This window comes from Pogona vitticeps, chromosome 2, assembly GCF_051106095.1.
Source record: "Pogona vitticeps strain Pit_001003342236 chromosome 2, PviZW2.1, whole genome shotgun sequence".
Classification (NCBI taxonomy): Eukaryota; Metazoa; Chordata; class Lepidosauria; order Squamata; family Agamidae; genus Pogona; species Pogona vitticeps.
Window position 1 is genome coordinate 167,806,810 of NC_135784.1, and position 22,970 is coordinate 167,829,779.

The window sequence follows — 22,970 nt, forward strand, 5'->3', positions numbered from 1 at the left end:
CTGGGATTGTGTTTACGTCTGGCTATGGAGGTTCAAACACACTGAAGTTTTGCAAAAGGTCTCCAGCCTAATGAAGTAGAACCTTTAGGTTTTAAAAAGAAATCTTATAGAATCTTGGGAGGTGTTATGATAAACTTGCTTGTGTGAAGTAGGAACCTCATCCAAAGAACTGGGAGTCTGCAGATTTTGCCTGCTTTATACATTCTCCGTTGCAAAAACATAGTAATACCTTGAAAGCTTCATTATCACTTCATTGACTGAGGAAGAATTGTTCAGTCCTGCCACCCTGGCAAATAACATAACTGAATCTCTTTAGAGGGCTGCAAGCCCCACACAGCCCGATTCCCTTGATTCTCCTATTTTGAAGAATGTTATCCCAGAGTTGTGATGAGAACTCATGTTAAACCAGGCATCAAGGCCAAGTCAGAGATTATGAGAGAGAGATCTAAACGGCCCAACGAAGTATAGAACACTATAGCCTTCTCTTTGAAGGAAAGAGGCAGGACTATGGGTCCAGTAGCTAACAATTCTGATTCAGAACATAAAGCACTGTGTTCCTGCATAGCTTCTTTAAGAACAAGAGAAGAAACAGTATTGGAATTAATATACTGTTAATACCAGAGCACCACTGATTAAATGCAAACTAAATAGCAAGAGGCAGTATGAACCCAGCAATCTGCTCCACTCCAGAGGAGCCTTCAAAAACTTGGTGCCAGGGTGGGGGTGGACAGGACTATGAAAGAGTCCTGTCTGATGGCCACCTGATCACAGTGATTGAGAATGAGCTAGAACACCCCCTGTTTAGCAATGAGCTAGAAGGCCCCCTGTATCTCAGACTTCCAGCGACCCCACATCAAAACACACACCAGCTCAGAGGCAACAGAAATTCAGAAGAGGCATCTGAGTTTCCATCACTTTATTTTGCAAAAATAGAAAAGCCCCCCCATCTTCTGCGGCACGGCTGGGAGTGTAGGGGCAGGAGAGTTCCTCTAAAAATATTGCGGAATGCTGGTCTGTAAACATCACAGAAAGGCTTCACCCTCTTTTCCATCCCGCCCCATAGCAAACAGACCCCATTTTAAAGCCTGGGGTTCACTCATTTATGTCCTTTCGGCAGCTTTAAAACCACTTGGAAACAAGCCAAAAGAGCTCAGCAGAACCCATGTTGGGAACTACTGTTCCCAAACCCCTGCTCTGAGTTATGATGGGGTGAAGACATAATTCTCCATGCTACCTTTGCCCTGGTGTAAACATAAGCAAATCAATACAGTGGTGCCTCGCTTAATGATTACCTCGTTAAACAACGAATCCGCTTTACGATGGGTTTTTTCTATCGCTAAATGATGTTCCTATGGGGAAAATTCACTTCACAACTATCGGTTCCCTGCTTCGGGAACTGATTCTTAGCATTACGACAATCTAAAAACAGCTGATCGTCGGGTTTCAAAATGGCTGCCCACTGTGTTAAGGACAAATTCCTCGCTATACAGGCACCAGAAAATGGCCGCCCTATGGAGGATCTTCGCTGCACGATGAGGTATTTCACTCACTGGAACGCATTGAATGGTTTTCAATGCATTTCAATAGGTTTTTTAATTTCGCTTGGCGATTTCCCTTAACAGCAATTTTTTAATGGAACACATTATCATCGTCAAGCGAGGCACCACTGTAGTAGATCCACCGATGCTGTCGCCCCGCTCATGGGCAGCAGAGGGCAGCAGCACCTTCCATTTTCACCCCAAAAGCCACCATGAAGGCAAAGGGCAGACCATCTCCCCTGAAAGCTGTACTGGGGTGCTGTGCCTTCCCTCAGGAATGGTGCAAAATCTTGCATTCATCAGGGCTGGCTTGACTGCCTGCCTTCTGGCGAAGGTACTGTGAAGGGTGGGGATGGAGGGAGAGATGACACAGCAGCTACTAATGGTGAAACAGCAGCAAGGGTGATGGTGGAACGGATCTGCTCTCCCCGCACTGTAGTGTTAAGGTTTCACTCAGTTCCTCCTGTAAGCAGCACAGGGTGAAGTGAACCATCTAAATGTTTTCTGCAAGGTTCTTGCCCTCCTGGGACAAGAGAAAGCATGTGCTGGATCTTTATTTGGCCCCCAGGAGCTGTGGTGGCGAAGCAAAATACACATCCACTTTTGCTGGGGTGGGTGGGTAAGGGATTTAGTGGGCTGACCAATCTCCCCGCAGGAGGAGTGGCCTGCTTTCCCCAAAGTGCAGGAGAAACAAGAGTTAAAAGGCCTGTTAAGGTGAAGTAGTGCTCCCCCTGCCTGGGTGGAGGACTGCTTGGCTTCTCATGGGCCCTGCGGGACAGCAGGAGGGTTCAAGTCTGTAGCTTTGTGCATACACGCCCACCCAACCCCCCACCCTTTCCTCATCGTCTTTGGTAACTAGTGTCCTTTGGGGTCTGTTTCCCAGAGCTCCTTGGCACCGGAGTCAAAAGCATCCCAAGCGAGAACAGATAGTGTTTCCCCCACCCCACCCCACCCTGTTACCCCTCTGCTTTGGGACTGGGGAGGCAGCAGGAAGGTCTGCCGCACCTTCCCAAACCCCACTATGGGGTTGATCTCCTGTCCCAACAGTAAGACATTAGCACTTTATACAGCTTTTTAAAAAGCCCCCACCCCCACCCCTCACAGCTCACCTTCCTCCAAAAATAAAATAATAATAAAAAAATTCCACATCTCATTGGGCTCCATAAGAGATGGATATTAACACCCAGGCACCTAAAAGCCCACAATAAGGAGGTGTTTTTGTGCTGAAGTCTTCCTGACTTTGTGCTTGCCCATACCCCATACTTATGGGTCCAATTCCCTGTGTGTGTGAGATGGGATGTGAGGGGGAGATGGCTGGAGTGCAGGTCATCGGTCTCTCTTCTTCAGAAGCTTGAATAAATAGTGTCCCGGATGCCTGGGTTCCCGACTGGGAAGGCCAAAGGATATGTCTGACTTCCCACCAAGGCTGTGGACTGGGGAGGAGGCAAGAACCCCTGGCAGAGGGCCTGCCGTGAGTGGAAGAGTCTCTCTCTCTCTCTCTCTCTCTCAGCTCTTGAGGTACCCCCTTCCCCGCACCTCACAGGCAAGGGGTTGGGGGGGAATTGCACATTGGCAGCTTAGCCCGCTCGGAAAGGGAAGGTCTTCGAGTCTCACCCCTCGGGGGGCTTCCCAGAATATTTGGCTTGAGGGTGCCCGCCTCAAGTGGACGGGCCCTTGGGAGACTTTGGCAAAGCTTAGGGGGTGGGTTGAGGGGGGGGCAATGGCTTCCGAATATACATCCAAGGCCCCATGGGAGAAAGGTTAAGGCAAAAGGCATCCCCTCTTCACCCCCTCTCCACAAGTCATCAAATACACGACGGAGAGGGGGATGCGGCGCCTCCGAGTCGGTTAGGGAGTGTTGCCGTTACCTCAGACTCTGGCTTGGGCACGCCAAGAGCAGGAAAGGCAAGCGCGAACAAAGTGTCCTGGAGGAAACTGGCAACAGGAAGGATGGAGGAGAGAGATGTGAACAGGTTTTCCTCTCCTGGCCTTTCCTAGCCTAAGATCCTGTGGCTCTTTTGAGGTGCTAGGGGGCCTCCTCCTCCTCCTGGCTCTTCGGGTCAGCTGGGGTCTCCTCCTTGCTGGGGGCTCTGGCCAACGGTGGAGGCTGAGGCAGTTCGTCTTCAAACATCTCAGGATTTTCCAGCATTTCTCGGATGAGTGGCGGCATGGGGCCCGGGATCTCCATCTTCAGGGTGATGGCTCGCTCGGCACCTATTGCGAGGGAAAGGGAGAAATGCAGAAGGCGGTGAGTTTCCAGAGCAGGAAGGTTGATAAAATGAAGAGGTTGCACAGCAAGCATCGCTGTGGACCAGCTCCATCCAGGATGTGATGGCTGCCATCTGCTAAGTGGCAGCCCTGCCAAGCATAAGGAGGGAGCAAACATATGGCACTGGATTGGTCTTTTAGCCGCAAAAGGGTGGGGACACATGGACCACCCAGAGGCCATATCCATACTGCTCCCCTGGTCACTTCTGTGGCCTTAAAAGGGATCCCTGCCATTTTCCTCACCAAATGTATCGCTGACCAGAAGAAACAGCATGGTTCTAGTGGGGAATGTGTTGCAAAAACAAGGAGTGCAAGCCTTGTTCTGCAGCAGAATCACACTCCCTTTGGACACTCTGTGGCAACCCTGGTCACGCCGTTCTACGTAGTGGCAGGAACAGCAAGAGCAGGGCTAGGTTTGTTAGCAGGAGTATGAGGGCACTCAGTGGAGGCCACAGGGGGCAATACCACCGACCTCCGGAAAAGAACACAAATTCGTAAACCCCAATGTGTTCTACTATCATGAAATGTCAGGCACAAAAGCCGTCCCAGTTAAATAAATGTCTGAGACTGACAACAATCCATGGGGGGGGGCCTTCTACCGCTACTCCTTATCTTCTGCATAACAGTCATAGTTGTCGGTGGGGCAGGGGCAGATTCACATTTTGGTCAAATCCTGTTGCTTAGTGTAGTCAATCATGCTAGAGTAAGCCCACTACTGATCAATGGGCATTTGGTAAGTCAATTCCTCCACAAATCCCATTGATTCATATAGGTCTACTAGTTTGTTTTACAAAAAGACTTGCTCAGCTTGTGACTCAGGCCCATTTTTCTGAGTTGCGAGTTAGTGAGAAGCAGCAGGACCCTCAACAAGAGGGCCTGCTGCCTCCCAAGCCTTGGCTGCAACAGGGCACCACCCTACCAGCCCTGGGCTCCAAAAACAAGCCTCAAGGCAGCCCAGAGCCATCCCCGTCACCCTGGCAACACCAATCTCACTCAGATAACCAGGCTCCTTACTTCCTACATGGTGGCCCGGCAGCTTTCCAGAATGCATTGGGCAAGGCATTCTGCTCGGCTGCCACCATATTTCCAGTCACTCCAAGGGAGGAGGAGGAGGGCATCCCCACCACCATTCAGAGCAGTGAGAGAGAGGCTTGGGGGTGCGGTGGGGGAGTAAGGCCCCAAATCCCATGCTGTTTGGGGATTCTGGCAGTTGGAGTCCAGAAGAGGACTTAGACTCAGACCCAAAGAATTGTTAACATCCCTCAGGTTTACTCTAGTACAATTTACTATGCAAAGCAACAGGATTTTGGCCATTATATAGCCATCTGCTGGTAGAACTGTGTTGACTGGCTAAACCCACCTTTGGTGCTGATCCCCCTCAGGTCTGTGATTTTCATCAGCATGCGGGGGAACATGTAAGGCTTGTTGGGCCGACGCCGGCGAGCATAGATCTTCAATGCTTCCAGAAGTGGCTCCTGCAGTTTATCTACTTTCTCTGGCTCTTCCAGGTCCATTCGATCTATGGAGAAGAGAAAGACATGGAATTCTTGCTTGCTGGTTGGTTGGTTGGTTAGGGTGCTTTATCTTCTGCAGGACATGTTGATTCTCTCATAAAAAGGTGGGGCAGAAAATGCTGTAAGTATATCCAACCATCAGGGTGTGGGTGTAAACATTATACAGTGGTGCCCCGCTTGACGACAATAATGCGTTCCAGGCAAATTGCTGTTAAGCAAAATTGTTGTCAAGCGAAAGTAAAAAACCCCACTGAAATGCATTGAAAACCGGTCAATGCATTCCAACGGGGGAAATACCTGCTCGACCAGCGAAGATCCTCCATAGGGGAAGCCATTTTGCATCGCTATCTTCGAGAAATAGGTCCGAAAAACAGCAGGCGGCCATTTTGAAAACCTGACGATCAGCTGTTTTTAATCATTGTAATGCGAAAAACCAGTTCCCGAAGCAGGGAACTGATCATAGTAAAACGGAAAAACCCCACTGAATCATCGTTTTGCGATTGTTATAGCGATCGCAAAAACCTCATCGTCAAGCGATTTCATCGTCAAATGGGGTAATCGTCTAGCGGGGCACCACTGTACCATTATCTCTTTTAACTGCACATGACTGTTGAGCACTTTCATTGGGGAAAGAGGGCTCAAAAGTTCTATTTACAAATTAAGAGTGTTTGCATTTACACAGTTAAGCACAAAGGTGTGATTTGTTAGCCGCTAAAACCTGATCCTCACCAGGCAGCCCTCATGGGGCACCCCTCCATTTTTGACCCTTGCCTAACCACTTAGCAAAACATACAAGAGGCCAATGCAGGTATATAGAGAAGCAGCACATGAATATCACAAACAAACAAACAAACAGGAAATGGCTACAAGCATAACCGTTGGTTTCTATTTCTACTCTATTTACAAGAGTTGAAGCTGATAAAATTACACACAAAATATACCTGATTCCTAGGCTGTCCTCTAAGCAGAATGGATTTGATTTAAATCAAATTGATTTAAGTCACAATTTAAATTTTTTAAAAGTTGGGGGGGTTTGGATGATTAAAATTTTTAAAAATGATTTTTTAATTTAAGTTTTTGCAATTTTTTAAAAATTATTGATTTTTATGCACCTTTCCTCTGAGGTAGGAAAGCGAAAAACTACTGGGTCACTGATAAGAATGTCCTGTCTAAAAAAAAATTTGTGTGCTCAATTTAATGCCCCAGTGGTGGTAATTTAGAGAGGGTTTCAAGCCAATCTAAATATTTGTAGTAGAACACAGTCATTTAGGGCCTTGCAGGTCATCGCCAGAATTTTGAATTGCACTTAGAAGGCAATAGAGGGTAAGGATGGGAAAGTGTTTTACACTGATGGTTGAGGCACAATCCTCCTGAGGATTCTCAAGGTTCTCTGAGAGATCTCATCTCCAGCACAAGACTGAGACACTAGAAACTTTTTTTTTCTTGCAGTGGTTTACACAATTGGCACAAACTAACTCTCACACTTCTATTTTTTTGGAACAGCAAAGCAGCCGTTCTCGTAGTTTTTCATTTTCCACAATTGCACCAGTGCAGAAATTGTGCACAATTTGGGCTCCTCATATATGCAAATCACCTCTGAGAATGTGAAGATTATGTCTTGCCCTGAGATTTTTATTCTGACTATTTCTTTACACACAGGAAGGAACTAGGCTAGGACCACTGTGGAAGCTGGAGCTTCCATCTCTACTGCTCAGCAGCCTGTCCATTCCCTCATGTTTAACTGCTGGTCGCAAGGAAGGGCACACATCAGGTAAGAGAAGCAGATGAATAGACAGCTCTGTTGCTGAAGACAGAGGAACTAGTCCCATAGCCCCAAGGAGGCAACCAATTAGCACAGCTCTGCACTTCGGTCTAAATGATTTCATTTTGTCCTCTTTGGATGTAGGATTAGAGGAATGTTCCCCTGTTATAGCACTGGGAAAAAAAGCTAGAACATGAAGGCACTACAGGAAATTTCTCCTCCTCTCTTTTTACTGTACCTAGTAACATCTGAGAGCAGCCATTCTCCATGGGGGCCATATGGGGGGGGGCTGGCACATTTACAGGGAGCCACAAAGTGCTCACAATTTTTCACTCAGCACCAACATATCCTCTCATTTTCAGCCCCACCGGGCAGGGCTCCGCCTCTTGTGGATGCCACTTTGCCCCCTGCGAGCAAGGTTCTGTAGCGAACCAGAGGGAGGTGGAGTTGCGCGCATCTTAAAGGGAACCTTGCTCACCACCTTCTGAGGTTCATTATGTGACTTAAATACCATCCTGATTCAGCCTATGTTTCTTTCATATTGTATTTATGGCCATGGCCAAATTTTTTTTAAAAAAGGTTGAGGATGACTGTCTTAGAGCAACATTCAGCAACTATAGACTTCAACTCCCACAGTCTACAGCCCAACAGGCTGCACTGCCTGGAGATGGTAGTAGAGATGGAAGTCCACCACATCTGGAGGTAAACAAGCAGCGGCATGGAAGCTGCCCAAACTCCTTCTAGTTATGTACGTGGATGAAAGTAAGCAACCATTCCATGCCATACACTTTTGCCTGCTCCCTAGAGTAGTCCCATAAGCAATACTTTCCACCTGCGACTCTTTCCTCAAAAGCAAGGTAGTTCCCTTCAGTCCCAGCCTACATAGGAAGGGCTGGACATAAACCTTCCAGATCTGAAGCAGAGTTCTTATACCTCCGCAGATGAGGCAGATGGCACTGAGCAGGCCTGTCTCCGTGTCGTCCATCTCAAGGGGCAGTAATTGCCCAGCAAATGCAAAGACCAGGTCAGTGAGGGGTCCAAATCCAGCATTATGCATCTGTGTACGGTTCAGGGTCAGACCATCTGAGAAGGTCATGGTATCCTGCTCTGGAGTGTAACGGGTGCAAATGCGGAGCATCTGTGATGTGGGGTGGAGAGGACCAGAGAAAAGAGTAAAAATTAGTCTCCAAAAAAGAGAGAGAGAGAGAGAGAAAAGGATCTATTGACAATAAATCCAGATGTGCATGATTGCAGTCTGTCCTCTTTAATTCTGCCCAGGCATCTTGGGAACCTTCATTCTTTCAAGTTTGGGCTCTTAATCCTAAGGATTAATTCCCAACCTTGGGACCCCTGATATTCTCGGATCACAATTCCCAGAAATCCTGGCCAGCACAGCTAGTAGTGAAGGCTTCTAGGAGTTTTACTCCAAGAATGTCTGGGAATCTACAGTCGAAAACCACTGCTATGGTGGAATTCTTGGAAGCTGTAAAGACAGCCAGTGAAACCTCAGCAGCCGGTGGTGAAGCTGAGTTGTTTTTCTAGTTGACTTCCCAGCATCTTGCCTAAATCTCTGCACTTCCTCCTAATTGGTGGAAGCGTTGTTATTCATATATATTCATAATTTTGTATCATTCAAATACTTTGCAAAGATTAGATCATTTTGGTTCAGATTTTATTCCCCCCTCCTACTGGTCAAACTCTAGTTTGTGCAACTTCAGATACCTGCAGCCCCACCCTTGACCCCTTCCAAAGACCATACACCCACCGCCCCCTTTTTATCCACTCCTGATGAGTTCCAGCCCCTCACCAGGATGTCTAGGCAGGCAGCCTTGAGTAAGGTGATTTGGTCAGCGATGCTGAGGCTGGTGAAGCCTGGCAGACGCTTGGCAAATTCCACAATCTTGATGATGCACTTGGTGGCCAGTTCACTGAATTTGTCCCACAGCCCCAAGTCCAGCTGCACCCGGTGGTCTGCACTAGAGTTCTGGAAGAAAGGCAGAAAAGACAAGGAGTCAGGCCTGGGAACCGCTGCCTCTCCTTTCCCCCCTGTATCCTGTATGTGTGTAGATATTTGAGATAGAGTGAGAGAGTGGGTGTGTGTGTGGGTGTGCGCACGTGCATCCACAGATGACTCCAAGTCACTCCAAATTTCCTATTTGGCCTTTTACAGAGATCTGACAGTAGGTGCCAATGTAGGATCGAAATCACATTGTATTGCCTTTTCAAAACTGAGATCTACCTTTAGATCCCACATTGAAATTCATCCCAACTCTTTTTAAGAAAAACCATACATTGGCATCTTCCCTCTGTTCTCTCTTTGTACTATCTTCTTTCCTTCCTTCCCTGCTTGAAGTTTTCCCCTTCCCTCTTTCTCTTAAGCAAAATCACCTAACAACAAATAAAATGATAGGGGCACCCTTGGTGCAGCCCACTGTCCCTCAGAGCACAGCCAGCTGGCACTGCAGCTGAGGACCTACAAACTAGGATACCCACATTCCCCAGATAAAGTATGGATGAGGGGTATATCCCCATCCATGGGAGTTTTGGCCCAACTACTTAAGGACTAAACAGATGCTAATCTTCATTTACATTTATATCATTTATTTACATTTATATCTTGTCCTTCCTTCAGTAAGCTCAGGATGAAGAACTTCATTCCTTCTTCCCTATTTTGTCTGCACCTGCACCTTCTCACATGAAGCCATGGCTCAGTGGGGATCGGAACCCAGATCTCTCAAAAGTCCTGCTCCAACCCTACTAGCTACTACACCACATGAGCCTGCCGCAATACGTCTTAGAACTAGCTATTAGTTTTCGGAAGAGAAGTTACTGGTCCATGCTGGCCCAGATTCTCTTGCTCCACACATTCCTTTATCAGTGGTTTAAATATTTGAAATCAATAGTTTTGTAACTAGAGGAATGTCAAGACTGTGTATACATTTAGAATAATCGAAGGGGTTGGAAACATAATTCACCCTTAAATAGAAGAAAAATCCAGATGATGTAGTGCAAACTTGTACAATGCAAAATGCTTATTAAGCACACAATGCAGAGTTAGTGGTTGAACTTGGCAACAATGCTGAACCTCAGTTTAGCGTTGCAAGAATGGGCTTAATCTCCACTTTGGCTTGCCTTTCCCCTGCTTACCTCTGATATAGCTGCAAGGAGTTCATGAGCTCACATTTTAGACTAACCACATATACCATGTCACCCAAGTCTGAAACTATGGTTAACAGCAACAATGGATAGTGAAAACAAACCTTCTTGATAAACTACAATCTGAAATTGCCTTGTTTCCACGAGCCACCATAGCATTAAGATTAACCACACAGTTTGTCTAGGTTTTCCATAATATGGCATGCTGTTGTTAATCTGTAAACAGTTGTGAATGCTTCTGAATTCTTCTTTGTGGCAGCATCACATGTTGTGAGGAACACTCACAAGGCCATAGAAAGGCTTTGTGATTCTTGTAACTCTGAACAACAGCTTAATAGTACACCTAAACCAGCCCAGCATACTATGAAAAATCTTTCAGGACCCCAAATGAACTGGTGGGGATTTTGTGGATGCCTGGTGTGCCCAATGTCTTATTCTCTCCTGTGCAGAATCTATATGTACAAAAACAAGAGCTTGCAACCCTTACCGTGGTGTATTTGCCCAGCTGGCAGAGGGAAGGGAAGGTTTCCTGATGAGCTTTGCTGACCTTCTGGATAAGTTCTTCCAGTTCTGGTGTCATTTCGTAACTATCTACCACCACCTCCTCTTTCACATCCTTTTTCTTCTTGTTTCGGTCATTCCTCACGGCTGAAGGGAGAGACAGACAAAGTGAGGGGAAAGGGTCTTGATTGTGGTTTAAATCAGACCAGTTAAGTTCCAAGGGTCTTCTGCCTTGACATGTCCAGCTCCCTCCAGAAGTTCAGCTTTCAATTTATGCATGCAGAAAAAGAGTGAGTCATGGAAATCAGGCAGAGGTAGGATGGGGAGACATAGAACCCAACTGTTCTTGGGCCATACCACAGAAACAAAGGCATACCTGGCCAGGCAGGCACTAGTGCCAACAACAGGGATGAGGAATGAGGGGCCCTTCAGATCTCTTCCACCCTCAACACTAGCCAGCTGACTAGATGAGGTGGGAGTGCCAGTCTAGTCACATCTGGATGGACACATGTTCCCTCTCGCTGGACTAGAGCCTTGCTCCTAGACATGGACCACCTCAAGCTCACACACATCTTCTTTCAACAGCTTCACAACCCTCACAGTTCTCTGCTTGCCTTTGTCTTTGCTCCGTGTGCTGGCTGCCAATACTGTGTCTGCAGCATCAAAAAGGAAAAAAGCCAACAATACCTGGGCTCCCAGCTGCCACAGAAAGCAGTGGGGAGAAAGACAGAAAGTAGCCAGCCACTGTGACAACAGGTAAGGGGAAATGAGCGAACCATAGCCAACAGATACGCTTGTGACTGAAGGGAGGTCTCAGTTGTATAGAAAGCTGCCTTATCTTTCCCATCCCAACCTACAGGTGCTGGGGATTGAAATGGGACTTTTGGCCTACACAGAAACATAAGATGCTGATTTACAGCAGGCAAGCTGATCTGTCCCTTTCTAACCCAATCCTATGTACATCCAGAAGCTTAGGCATGCAAACTGTCACTTCCTGGATACGTATGTTTATCCTCTTGCAACATATGAATCTGCTGTATATGGAGTCAGACCAGGGGTCCACCAAACCTGATCCCATCTCTTCGCCCGGGCAGCAACTCCCTTGGACCTCAGGTAGAGGAGGATCATCTCTCTGCACCTTCTCCTGCTGCCTGATCCTTTTAGATGAAAATGTCAGGGATTGAAACATGGACTTTCTGCACCCAAAACAAGTGTTCTTATCCCTGAGCTACAGTCCTTTGTGTCAGGAAGGTAGCCACTGTGCCACCTCCCTGGCATCACCTAGGAGGTGCTCCCTCTGCCTTAAGAGATACTTCTCAGGGGGAATTTAAGCAAAGACCACTTCTACCATAATGGGTTTTATTTTAGCACACTGTAAACCATCCAGAGTAGTGTGTTGCACTATTAGGGAGGTATATAAATTAAGCAAACAAACTGCGTTTGAGAACAGAGGAGCTATCCTCCTGCCGAATGTGTCCTTACTGTGCTGTTGTGGGTCTGGGGTGTGTTTTGCCCCACAGCCCACTTGGGACCAAAAGGAGGCGGTCTCAATTCCAGAGTTTCCAAGCCTCTGCCATCACCCTGTCCTCTGGGCTGCACGGCGTGTTCCCTGACCCAAAACATGTGCCAAGCTGTCACGGAACAGCACTGAGTGCAGTGCTCAGCCAGAGGCAAACAGGAAGGAACAGCCAAGACAGCTGGATAGAGAGCTGCAGAGCTGTTGGGACAGGGTGGGAAGGGTGGTGGTTGGCGGACTCCACCCACCCAACCCTGTTTCCCCTTCCCTGGGGAGTAACAATAACCAAGGTCACAACATCTTCAGTCAGCAGGCAGAGACCCCATCTTGTGATCCATCAAGACAAATGCAGTCCACCAGCTCTGGATTGCGGCTTGCCACTTGCTGATGCACACTCACATAACACACATATGTGGCAACACTCAAGTTTTTGCAGCCCTCAGCAGATGGCTGCAACAGGTTTTCTTAGCCCTCAGTGGCTCCCAAGGCACAGTCAGTGGGCTGCTTTAAACAACTGATCACAAAGTATGCAGGCCTGGCTGTGGACTCTCAAGACAAAATGGCTCAGCTGTGAAATCCATTTTGATTCTTTGTAGTTTCTAGTCAGGCCAAAACTCCACTTTCAGAATCTGCATACTACAGACTGATAAAGAGCCCACAAGGCTTCTTCTGAGCGGACGGATGATATTTATGTGGTTGTTTTGCCCCACTTGCTGGGCCAAGAAGCAACATCCCAGGACTGAAACTAAGCAGGTCCGGGCCTGGCCATTAGATGGATGCACTGTACTCGCCTGCCAGGCCTTGTGTTTTATGGTAGAAGTGGACTACACATGGAATAAAACATTTTAAAATTTGCCTTCAATGATATAAAATGCATTCCTACCATACAGTGTAAGTAAATTCTTTATTCAGGGATGTGGGTGAGGCAGAGAGAGAAAAACAGAGCAGACTATAACTGGGGAACAGACAGAAATTATTTGGGGGTGAAAACTAATTTCACCCATTCCAAAGATCACAGAAACATCATGGCAGAAATCCAATAGCAAGTCACAACTATAGCAGGCCCACTGAATCAGTGTGGATTTGATGAGCCAACTCTTCTGTAAATTCCATTGATTAAATGGGCCTACTCTAGCTGTGACTTATTACTAAATTTCAGCCAGTGTGTGAAAGAAGTCATAAGAACATAAGAAGAGCCCTGCTGGATCAGGCCAAAGGCCCATCTAGTTCAGCTTCTTGTATTTCACAGTGGCTTCACCAGATGCCTCTGGGAGCACACAAAACAACTAGATAGTTGTCTCCTGATATCCCTCCCTTGCATTTGGCATTTTGAGGTACCTTCCTTTTAATCCTGGAGATTATACATCCCCATCATAGCTCGTATGTAAACTGTGATGGACTTTTCCTCCAGAAACCTGTCCAATCCCCTTTTAAAGGCATCTAGGCCAGACGCCATCACTAAGTCCTAAATTATTTATTTATTTATTATTGGATTTATATTCCGCCCTTCTAGACAGGAGTCTACTCAGGCGACTCACAACATATATGTCCTAGGAACAGCACAATATTTGCAGCTTGGGTTCTACTGGCTTTAAACCCAAACAGTTCAGTGAGGATTCATTATCCCACAACCTGGTGCTCTTCAAATGTGCTGGATCAAAACAGCCATCATCTCCTATCAACACATGTGAGGGCACCATGTTAGAAAAGACTGCATTAGTTCTTTCTATAAATGTTAACCATGGTTAAAGAACAGCAAAAGGTTTGTTTAGGACGGGGGAGGGAAGGAGGGAGGGAATGGTATGCCCTCATGCATGGTGTTCTGGATAATGACTTAAATATCATGATTATGTACTTTTTATACTATCTTGTCATATTCACTTGATAATGAGTGGCTAAAGGGCCATTTACACGGCACTCCTAGATGTACAAGGTTCAATCCTGTGCACATTCTCCTGAGAGAAAGCTCCACTGACATATAATGTGATTTACCTCAGAATGGACACAGAGGAGTTTCTCTCTTGTGTGTGTTTCATGCCTCTCTACACGCTGGCCCAGTTGAGCACTTAGAGAAGCCATATAAAAAGATACAGCCTTGCTGAGATGTGGAAATGGAAGGAAAGCCCCATTTCCTTTGAAGAGAAAGAAAGGAAAAGGCTGGAATGCAGCCTGAGAAGGCCAACTCTCTGGCCTGGGTTCCTGCCACAAGGCAGGGCTCTCCACTGAGCAGTGCCTCATATAGATCAAGCAGACCACAGCATGCATGCCACAGCAAGGAGAGCAGCTGCTTTGCTCCCGCAACTAGTTCCAGATGTTGGAAACAAGAGACCCAGCACCAATGTGCCCTCCAGGCAAGCAATCTGGATCAGACGGCAGCAAAAGTTTCTCCGAAAGAGTTTCTCTTGGGCTGGCATGCATGTATTTAGTCCGTGGTGGTGATAGTGATGATCATCATGGTGGTGGGGAAATGTTTTATGTCCTCTCGATTCCCTGCTGCCCCCCCCCAGTAAGGGTGTCGGCAGCACCACTAATCCTCCACCCCACGGTGCAAGGCCTGCCAACCCGCCTCCTCCACTATCAGCAGTCCTGCCCTGAGGTTGCGTGTGCACTCTCGTCGGCCTGAGCCTTCCCAGGCTGCCCTTCCTGTTCACCCCAGGATAAAGCGCCAGGGATCTGGGAACAGGATACGCCAATCGGCAGGATATACACTTATAGCCACAGTCAGCACAATGCTGAGGGGGTGGGGGGTGGGGATTGCCAGCCAAGCCATGCAGTGCTCTCAGGGTGGGGAACAGAGAGCGAGAAAAAGAGAAAGAAGAGAAAGAAGAGAGAGAGAGAGAGAGAGAGATTGGAAAAACCGCCACAGGACTGTGGGGGCAACAAGAACACCCATGCCTATTCTTTGGAGATGCAAATGCAGACCGTGAAATAGACACTGAGGCTACAAGAGACTGGAAAAGTTACTTTTTTGAACTGCTGCTCAGAGAACACACACACACACACACATAACACCACCACCGGTGTTTTCACTGATTTTTGTCAGGAGGTCAATGCTGGCTGGGGTGGGAATCTGGAAAAGGTAACTTTAGTGAACACAAGAGATTACTAGAAGGTTTAATAAAAGTCATCCAGTGAAACGGGTATTTGCCTCCTCTCCCCAATTCCACAGTTTCCCTACTTTTGTTTTTTAATGCACGTGTGCGTATGTGCGCGCACACACACAAACACACACACACACACTGCACTTTGTTTCCTAAATCCCACTCAAGAGTCTAGATGGAGGGGGCACATTGCTGTTGTTATGTCCTGTCAAGTCACCTCCAATGTAGGGCAACCTTATGAATAAGCTATCTCCAAAATGTCCTGTCCTCAACAGCCCAGCCGATGGCTTCCTTTAGGGAGTCAGTCCATCTCGTATTGGGTCTTCCTCCTTTCTTGCTGCCTCCAACCTTTCCCAGTACGTATTATTTTTTCAGGGAATTCTGCCTTCTCATGATGTGCCCAAAGTTGGACAGCCTCAGTTTCAACATTTATTTATTTATTTATTGCTTCCAGAGGTAGATCATTCAGGCTTGATTTTATCTAGGACTCCCTGGTTCATTTTTCTGGCAGTCCAGGGTATCCACAAAGATCTCCTCTAGAACCACATTTCAACTTATCCCCCCCTCCCGGTCATCTTTGACATCCACACAAGGCGATCAGGAATACAAGAATGTGAAAAAGGAACTAGAAGATTCTCAATTGTAAGGATGAGTCTTGATCTCAGTCTCCAGTGACTCATCCTTACAACTGATGATCTTTTCTAGTTTCTTCATGGCTGCCCTTCCGAGTCTCAGTCTTCTTCTGATTTCTTGGCTGCAGTCTCTTATTTGAAACGATAACTGAATTAAAGTACTATATACAAAATCTTTAACTATTTCAGCTTCTTCATGGTCAGTGTTAAAACTGTGCAGTTCTTCTGTAGTCATGATTTCTGAATTCTTAATGTTCAACTGCAGTCCTGCTCCGGCCCTTTCTTTTTTCCCCCCTTGGGCACATACTTTAGGCCATCCATTTCCTGACTCTCCAGTGACATCCTCCACCAGCTCCCTCCCTCCACGGATGCCCCCTTGCCCCAATCCTCTCCGCCTGCCTGCTCCCTTTAAAAGGACAGGCCCTCGGAAATAAATTGCCAGGTTTTAAGACACAGACATGCCTAATTAGGGGCTCTTAAAAAGACAGTGATTAATGTGCGCCTCAGCCCAGGCCAGCGCAAAGACATGCCTCAGCAGTTGGGAGTAAAAGCAACAGCCGCTGAGAGGCACTCTGTCTCTGAGAAGGCCGGGCGGCTGACAGCCCTCTTAAAGGGACAGAAAACACACACCCTGCCCGGCAATGCGGAAAGAGCCTAAGGATCTTCTCCAATCAAGGCGGGCTTGTTTGTTCTTCCTCCACGAGAGTGTTTTCAAAATTATTTCCCCTCAGAGGAATACTCGTGGAAAGAATTTCATCAGAAGACAGTATCAACCCACCCTCCTCTTCCCCCCCCCCCCAAACGGGTAAAATGGCCACAAAATTGTCTCTTGCTCATGGCATCTTCCTTGGAAAAGAAAAAAGAACTCCGTGTGTCGCTTTTGAGTTCAGAGGGGAAGGTTTCTTCCATGGGGAAATCCACCCCATCCTTGTGGCAACCTTACAAGGAAACCAGATCCGGAAAGCAGATGGCTGTGCAGGAGTCCTAAACCCCCTTTTTGCTTCTGTGAGTTCTCCAGGGCTTCAGCAACACAGACCATGGTACAAGAATTCTGTTTTCCATGCACAATGTCTAAAACCGCCTGTAGTGACAGCCACGGGTAGAGACTGAGGGAGGGACAAATAGAAAGGCCATGCCTTGGAAGAAGACATGTTTAGGCTCAAAAATGTCTCATTCACTGGACAAGCTTTGGAATACTTGTGCGTGTTGATGTTTTGCTAAATACAATCCAGATTGTTTGCATTAGTATTTATGAAGGGTCTACGCCAAGTAAGCACAGTCAGTAATGTGCAGTCCCTACACACAGGCTAGTAGTTCCAAAGTAGACATAATCATCACTATCGTCATCTTTGAACTGCTGAGCTGGAAGGGACCGTGTGGATCATCAAATCCAGCCCCTGTCGAGGAGACACAGTGGGGATCAAAGTCTGTACCTCTGGCTCTGCAGCCAGAGACCTAAACACATCCTCCACAGTCATTTCAATCACACATGGGGGTTATGTACAGATGCATAACCATCTGAAAGGCCTTCGCTCAATCTTTTCCAAACTTATTTGCTCCTCCTTGTGGGAGTCCCTCATTTGTGGCCTTTTCATTTGTTCATTCTGGGAGCAGGTTGGCAGCTGAACTGGAAGGGGTTCTAATCTTCTCCAGCATAGCTCCTCTCCTGTTCTTGCACCTCATTGCCCCTACTTGCATCAGGCTGCTCCTCATGCTTAGGTCAACCATCCCTTTCTCTCAGCCTCTCACGCCTCATCCCTGATTCACACTCTTGGAACCTCTTCCCCAAACCCATTTCTTCCACAAAAGAGAAAAACGGGGAGCTTTTTGGCCTGCTAGGTGTTTGCAACTTCAACGGTATGGAAGTTGTAGTCAAAATATCAGGAGGTCCCCCATCCCTGCCCTATCCCATTTTCAAGGCCATTCCATGTCCCTCTTGGACTTCATGCTGGAGTGTGACACACACCATGCTATGGATGCCCCAAGCATGTTAAATAGGGTGTTCTGGCTTTACACAAGGCCACAGGAAGGCCTAAATGCAAATCTTCCCCAATCAAATGCCGCATCAAAGTTCCCCCATGAGATCCTTACCTTCTTTGGACATGCCAACTTCAAAGCACTTCTGCAGGCGGCAATACTGGCAACGGTTCCGGGTGACCTTGTTGATCTGACAGTTCTTGTCCCGGTGGCATGTGTAGACCATGTTTTTCTGGATGCTTCGGCGAAAGAAACCCTAAATGTCACAGAAAGGGAGTGCAAAGAGAAAGAGAGGCACAGACAGTCAGGTGAGCAGAGGGAAAGAATGGCATCTGGGTCTTTCCTAGATGGTCTCTCTCCAAGCCTTCTTTCCTGTTGCCCACTGAATTCACCCAATATACTCACTGTCCTTCTCCAAGACTTGTTTACTAAAAGAGGGTGAGGTGTCCAAGCCCTGGGACTCCATCCAGCCCTTCTGGTGTACCCCGAATGGCATGCTGTTTATTTACTGCTTTCCCAGCTTTTCTCTCCACTGCCATCCTATAAGGCTGAAATGCCTCCCTTACAGCTTAATTACTGACAATATAAAGGCTTTAAGTTAAAATATGCCAGAGTGTTTTGCCTCCAGCCCCACAAACAGCTGGAATGCACCACCCTAAATTTCTCTGAAATTACATCTGGGCCCAGCTCCCCCTGCACTGAAAGAACCTTCACCAACATGTGTAAAAGGAAAGAACATTTAACAGCTCTGAAGATGGTGCCCCATGTTGTTTCTATGAAGGAAGGTTAAGAGCTTTGGCTATGTTTGTCTCAAGTATTTTATAAGCATGCCCCTTGGGATATAAAAAAAAAAAATACCATCAGCCTGATACATAAAAGAGTATCATCAGCCTTGAAAAAAGGGCAGATTGTCAGTCCCTCAAGAGTAGTCTTCTTGGGAGCAGTTCTTCCAAGGTCTTGGGTGGAAGGTGCCTTTCCCAGCTCCACTCTTGTGGATCCTTTTATCAGAAGGAGCATGTTTTAAAAGCAAACAGACAATGACTTTGTGCGAATAGACTACCACGACTGGGGCCCCTCCAGCTATTGTTGAACTACAGTTCCCATTAGCCTAAGACAGGGTTCCCTATAGCAGCTTCTTTTCAGGGCAGGGCTGGGCAACTGTGGTCCATCATATGTTGCTGGCCAACAATTCCCATCAGCCCTAGTTAGCATAGCCAATGGTGAGAGACGATGAGGACCAAAGTCCTCAACAGCTCATAGCTGCCCACCTCTATAGCCTTTGAAGAGTTTCCTCTAGATTTCACATGGGGAAATAGGACTCCATGCCCCCCCCCCGGTAGCTACCGTATTTCACAAAATAAAATAAAAGACTCCACCCAGATACATAAAATAAAATCATGAATTTCGTGCACTGCCTACTTGGGCCCCAGATCAGAGGTAGAGGCTTTGGCCTGGAAGTTTCACAGTCTCTGACCATTCGTCATGCTGGATAAAGCGGAGTTGCCAGTCAAATGCATGGAGGATCACAGGGTGCCCCCGCTCCTGCCCAAGGCTCTGCCCACAACCTCTGCCTAGCAGACTCTACATGCTCTGGCTACAAAGCCTCTTCAGCTAAGGACAGGGACAAAAGGTGTGCCCCTATGTCAGCACAAACCCTCCAAACTGGCACACCCTGGGTTCAGCCTCAGGAGCCTCCCCTTCCCTCTCTGCATGCCCTCTGGCCTCCCACACTTAGGGATCTCTAGGCTCAAGGCCAGAGCCAGGATAATCCCCAGATAAAAAAATCAGGGTGGCTTTGGCCTCCTGCAGCCTTGACCCTTTATTTCTGCTTCGGGGAAGGGGGTAAACTCTCCAGAGGTTGTAAAACTGTTGTTCAGCCCTACCTAACCTAGCCAAAAGTGAGACCAGCAACATCTGGAGGGCCACAGTTGTTAGCTCCTGCAGTAGAATGTGTGTGTTGCTGTGTACTTAAGGGGAAGAAACCTCGAGCAGAATAACTGCAACAAGGAACCCTAGGTCCCACAACCGGAATGAAAGATGCAACTCAGCCCACATTGGCTTGTTCTGTGCATTGAATCTCGCTTGCATCATTTGTTTTTGGGTGTGGGCAACAATTCCCATCAGCTGCAACATTCTTCTGCTGAGAAAGGAGGCCTGGGCGAAGCAGCCAACCACACCCTCCTGGGGTGAGCCACTGCAGGCTTGATGGCGGGCCTGGAGTTTGGAGAGCTGAGCCAGCAAGAGGCCAGAGAGAGCTCCAGGTGGCCTCAGGAGCTGGAAGGCAAAACCCATCCACCCTCCCGCCCCCTCAGTCCTCACTCACCTTGCAGCCCTCGCAGGAGCTGACTCCGTAATGATAGCCAGACGACTTGTCATTGCAGACAAAACAAGGTTTGTAGACACGTGGGGGTGGGGGTGGCGAGGGGGAGCTGGGCACCATCTCCTCAGAACTGGTGCTTTGGGTCTCCACCGCTGCAGAGAGAAAAGAAGTCAGTGGCAGGCAGAAAACTGGACTTTCTATAATAGGTTCAATATTACTTTTCCTTTCCACATGTTAAAAGATACTTCCGCTACCCAAAGTTTAAGGGGTCAAGAACACAAGAATTGTTAAGCCCATGAGATGCAACAGTTAAGCGTGTTGGATTGAGACTGGGAAGAGCCGGGTTCGGATCCCAAGTCCCAGGCTGTGTCGCTCACCGGCTGACATTAGGTCTATCAGCAACTTTTAGCCTAGTCTACCTCCCAAACTGCTGTGAGGATAAAATAAGGAAAGGGCCATATCCTCCAAAGGGACATCATGGGAAGAAGGGTGGGGTCTACATGTAGTAAATAACACAGAGGGAAAAAAAGCTATCAGTGACGTAGCTTTACTACATCCACCCCTACTTCTGTTTCTTTCAACCATGAAATCACATGTTTTTGTGCACAGCTAGCCATTTCTTTTAAGCCTCAGGAGCAAGATTTTTTTTTTCCTAAATGCACAGAGTGGGTGAGCTGTGGGATATTTTAGGTCTCAATGAGAGTTCCAGTGTATTAGAGGTTGGTGCTAGGGTTAGGATTAGAATTGGTTTATGGTTAGCAACAGGGTTTTATTTACTTATTTATATACTGCCTCATTAGTGCAAAACACTCTGCAAAGCATTACGTACATTTCTTTTATTTCCTGAACCGGATGGCAATTCCAGTCTCTGCCCTCCATATGGGGCCAACCCACTGACAGCCAAATGTGTCACTTCTGCTTCTCCTTATTGTTTCACACATACACACACCCAAGAAAGCACGAGACAATTTACTGTCCCAACATGTTACAGCAGCTTGGACAAAGCTACCCCAATGCCCCCCTTTTAAAAAAGCCACCCCCAAATCAAGATATGTCTCGATTATTTCTTGTTACAAAACCTGTACACGAGCAGATACAAAACAGTGATATGTCACATGGTGACAGCACCAGAAAATGCCTGCACGGGAGGTCCAGTCCTGAACTGATTGCGCAACAACCCATGACTCTGGAGGGCTAAAATTTCCCACTGTGGTGCCTGAGGATTAGAACTGTTGTTTTCAGTTTGTGGGGAAAGTTCCTCTTGCAAGAGATAAGCCCAATGAAGTAAGCGATGAAATAACAGGATCTGGCAAGAGGTAGAACTTTCCTTCTCGGTTCTACCTGGACTGACTCTTTCTGGTGGAAAACAGTCACTTGAGAGCTATGTCACTCTGTAGGGGAGCCTGAGTGCATCCTAAGGGCTATGCCATCTCAGCATGACTCAGGAAAACCTAAGAAACAGCTGTTGTCTTCAAGATGCTGCTGGGTGGAAACCCCCAGCCTGCCTTCCCATGAGCCATGCAGGCTTAGGACTCATGGGGGCCGGAGTCCTGTACTGTCTTGAGAGTCACAAGTGGACCACATCCCATCTATAGGACAGTCTCCCTATCTGAGATTTCAGAACTGGATTTTAACTTTTTCAAATGCCACTGTAGATTAGTAAAGGTAAAGGTAAAGGTTCCCCTTGACAATTTTTGTCCAGTCGTGTTCGACTCTAGGGGGCGGTGCTCATCCCCGTTTCCAAGCCATAGAGCCAGCATTTGTCCGAAGACAATTTTTCGTGGTCACATGGCCAGCGCGATTTGGACACGGAACACTGTTACCTTCCCACCGAGATGGTCCCTATTTATCTACTTGCATTTGCATGCTTTTGAACCGTTACATTGGCGGGAGCTAGGACAAGCGACGGGCGCTCACTACGTCACGTGGATTCGATCTTACAGCTGAAGATCTACAGACCTTTACAGCACAGAGACTTCTGCAGTTTAACCCGCAGCACCACCACATCCCTCTACTGGTAGATTAGTACAGCTGAATTACAAATCTTCACAAACTGCAACCTGGTGTCGCAATCTTCATTGGGTTCACCCACCCACGGAAAAGATAATTGGTCTTGGCTGGGAACTGGGGAGACGAGATAGAAGATGCTCTGAAGGCAGAGTCTGATTCATAAAGTTTGAGGTACACAGTTGTAAAGTCTTTTACATCATGTACAGCAAGACCTGTTGAATCTCAAGATGCCTTTTTTTATTCTGGAAAATTCTTTGCAATCTTCTAGTCAGAACACCAAAGGAGATGCTAAACAACAAGAGGTTTCAAGCACTTAAAACACAGTTTCTCAACCCTGGGGGTTGTGGCCCCCGAGAGGGTCACAAAGTGTGTTTTTTTTTGGGGGTGGGTCACCACAGTAATTTTTTGTTGCAATAATTTTTATATTTATTATATTAAATATGGTACACAATGCTGTTTTATTTTAACCCTCTTGACCCACACAAGCAACCTAGAGTTCTTAGTTATTTCTGTACCCCTTTGGGTGGATTTTCCTTTTACGCATGTGCATCTCTCTCTCACTTGCTTCTCTCTGCTCCCCTGCCTCCACTTCTGGATCCAAGCATGAGCCCAGCTCAGAGAGGCCTGAATGAGGTAAGTGCATTGTGCACGCTAGGGACATTGATACCCAAGATG

General features: G+C 47.2%; 1 protein-coding gene across 2 annotated transcripts in view; it reads right to left on the reverse strand.

The window, feature by feature from the left end:
- Nucleotides 1-901: 901 nt before the first annotated feature.
- RARG (retinoic acid receptor gamma) overlaps nt 902-22,970 on the reverse strand; it is a 140,601-nt gene continuing 118,532 nt past the window's right edge. For both annotated transcript variants that reach the window (XM_020778037.3, XM_020778058.3), the window contains 7 exons: nt 20,289-20,437; nt 18,080-18,221; nt 10,726-10,886; nt 8,890-9,066; nt 8,016-8,220; nt 5,167-5,325; nt 902-3,752 (listed from right to left, as the gene is read on the reverse strand). In XM_020778037.3, coding sequence (XP_020633696.1) covers nt 3,565-3,752; nt 5,167-5,325; nt 8,016-8,220; nt 8,890-9,066; nt 10,726-10,886; nt 18,080-18,221; nt 20,289-20,437 — 1,181 coding nt within the window. In that variant the 3' untranslated portion in view covers nt 902-3,564. The remainder of the gene's footprint in view (nt 3,753-5,166; nt 5,326-8,015; nt 8,221-8,889; nt 9,067-10,725; nt 10,887-18,079; nt 18,222-20,288; nt 20,438-22,970) is intronic.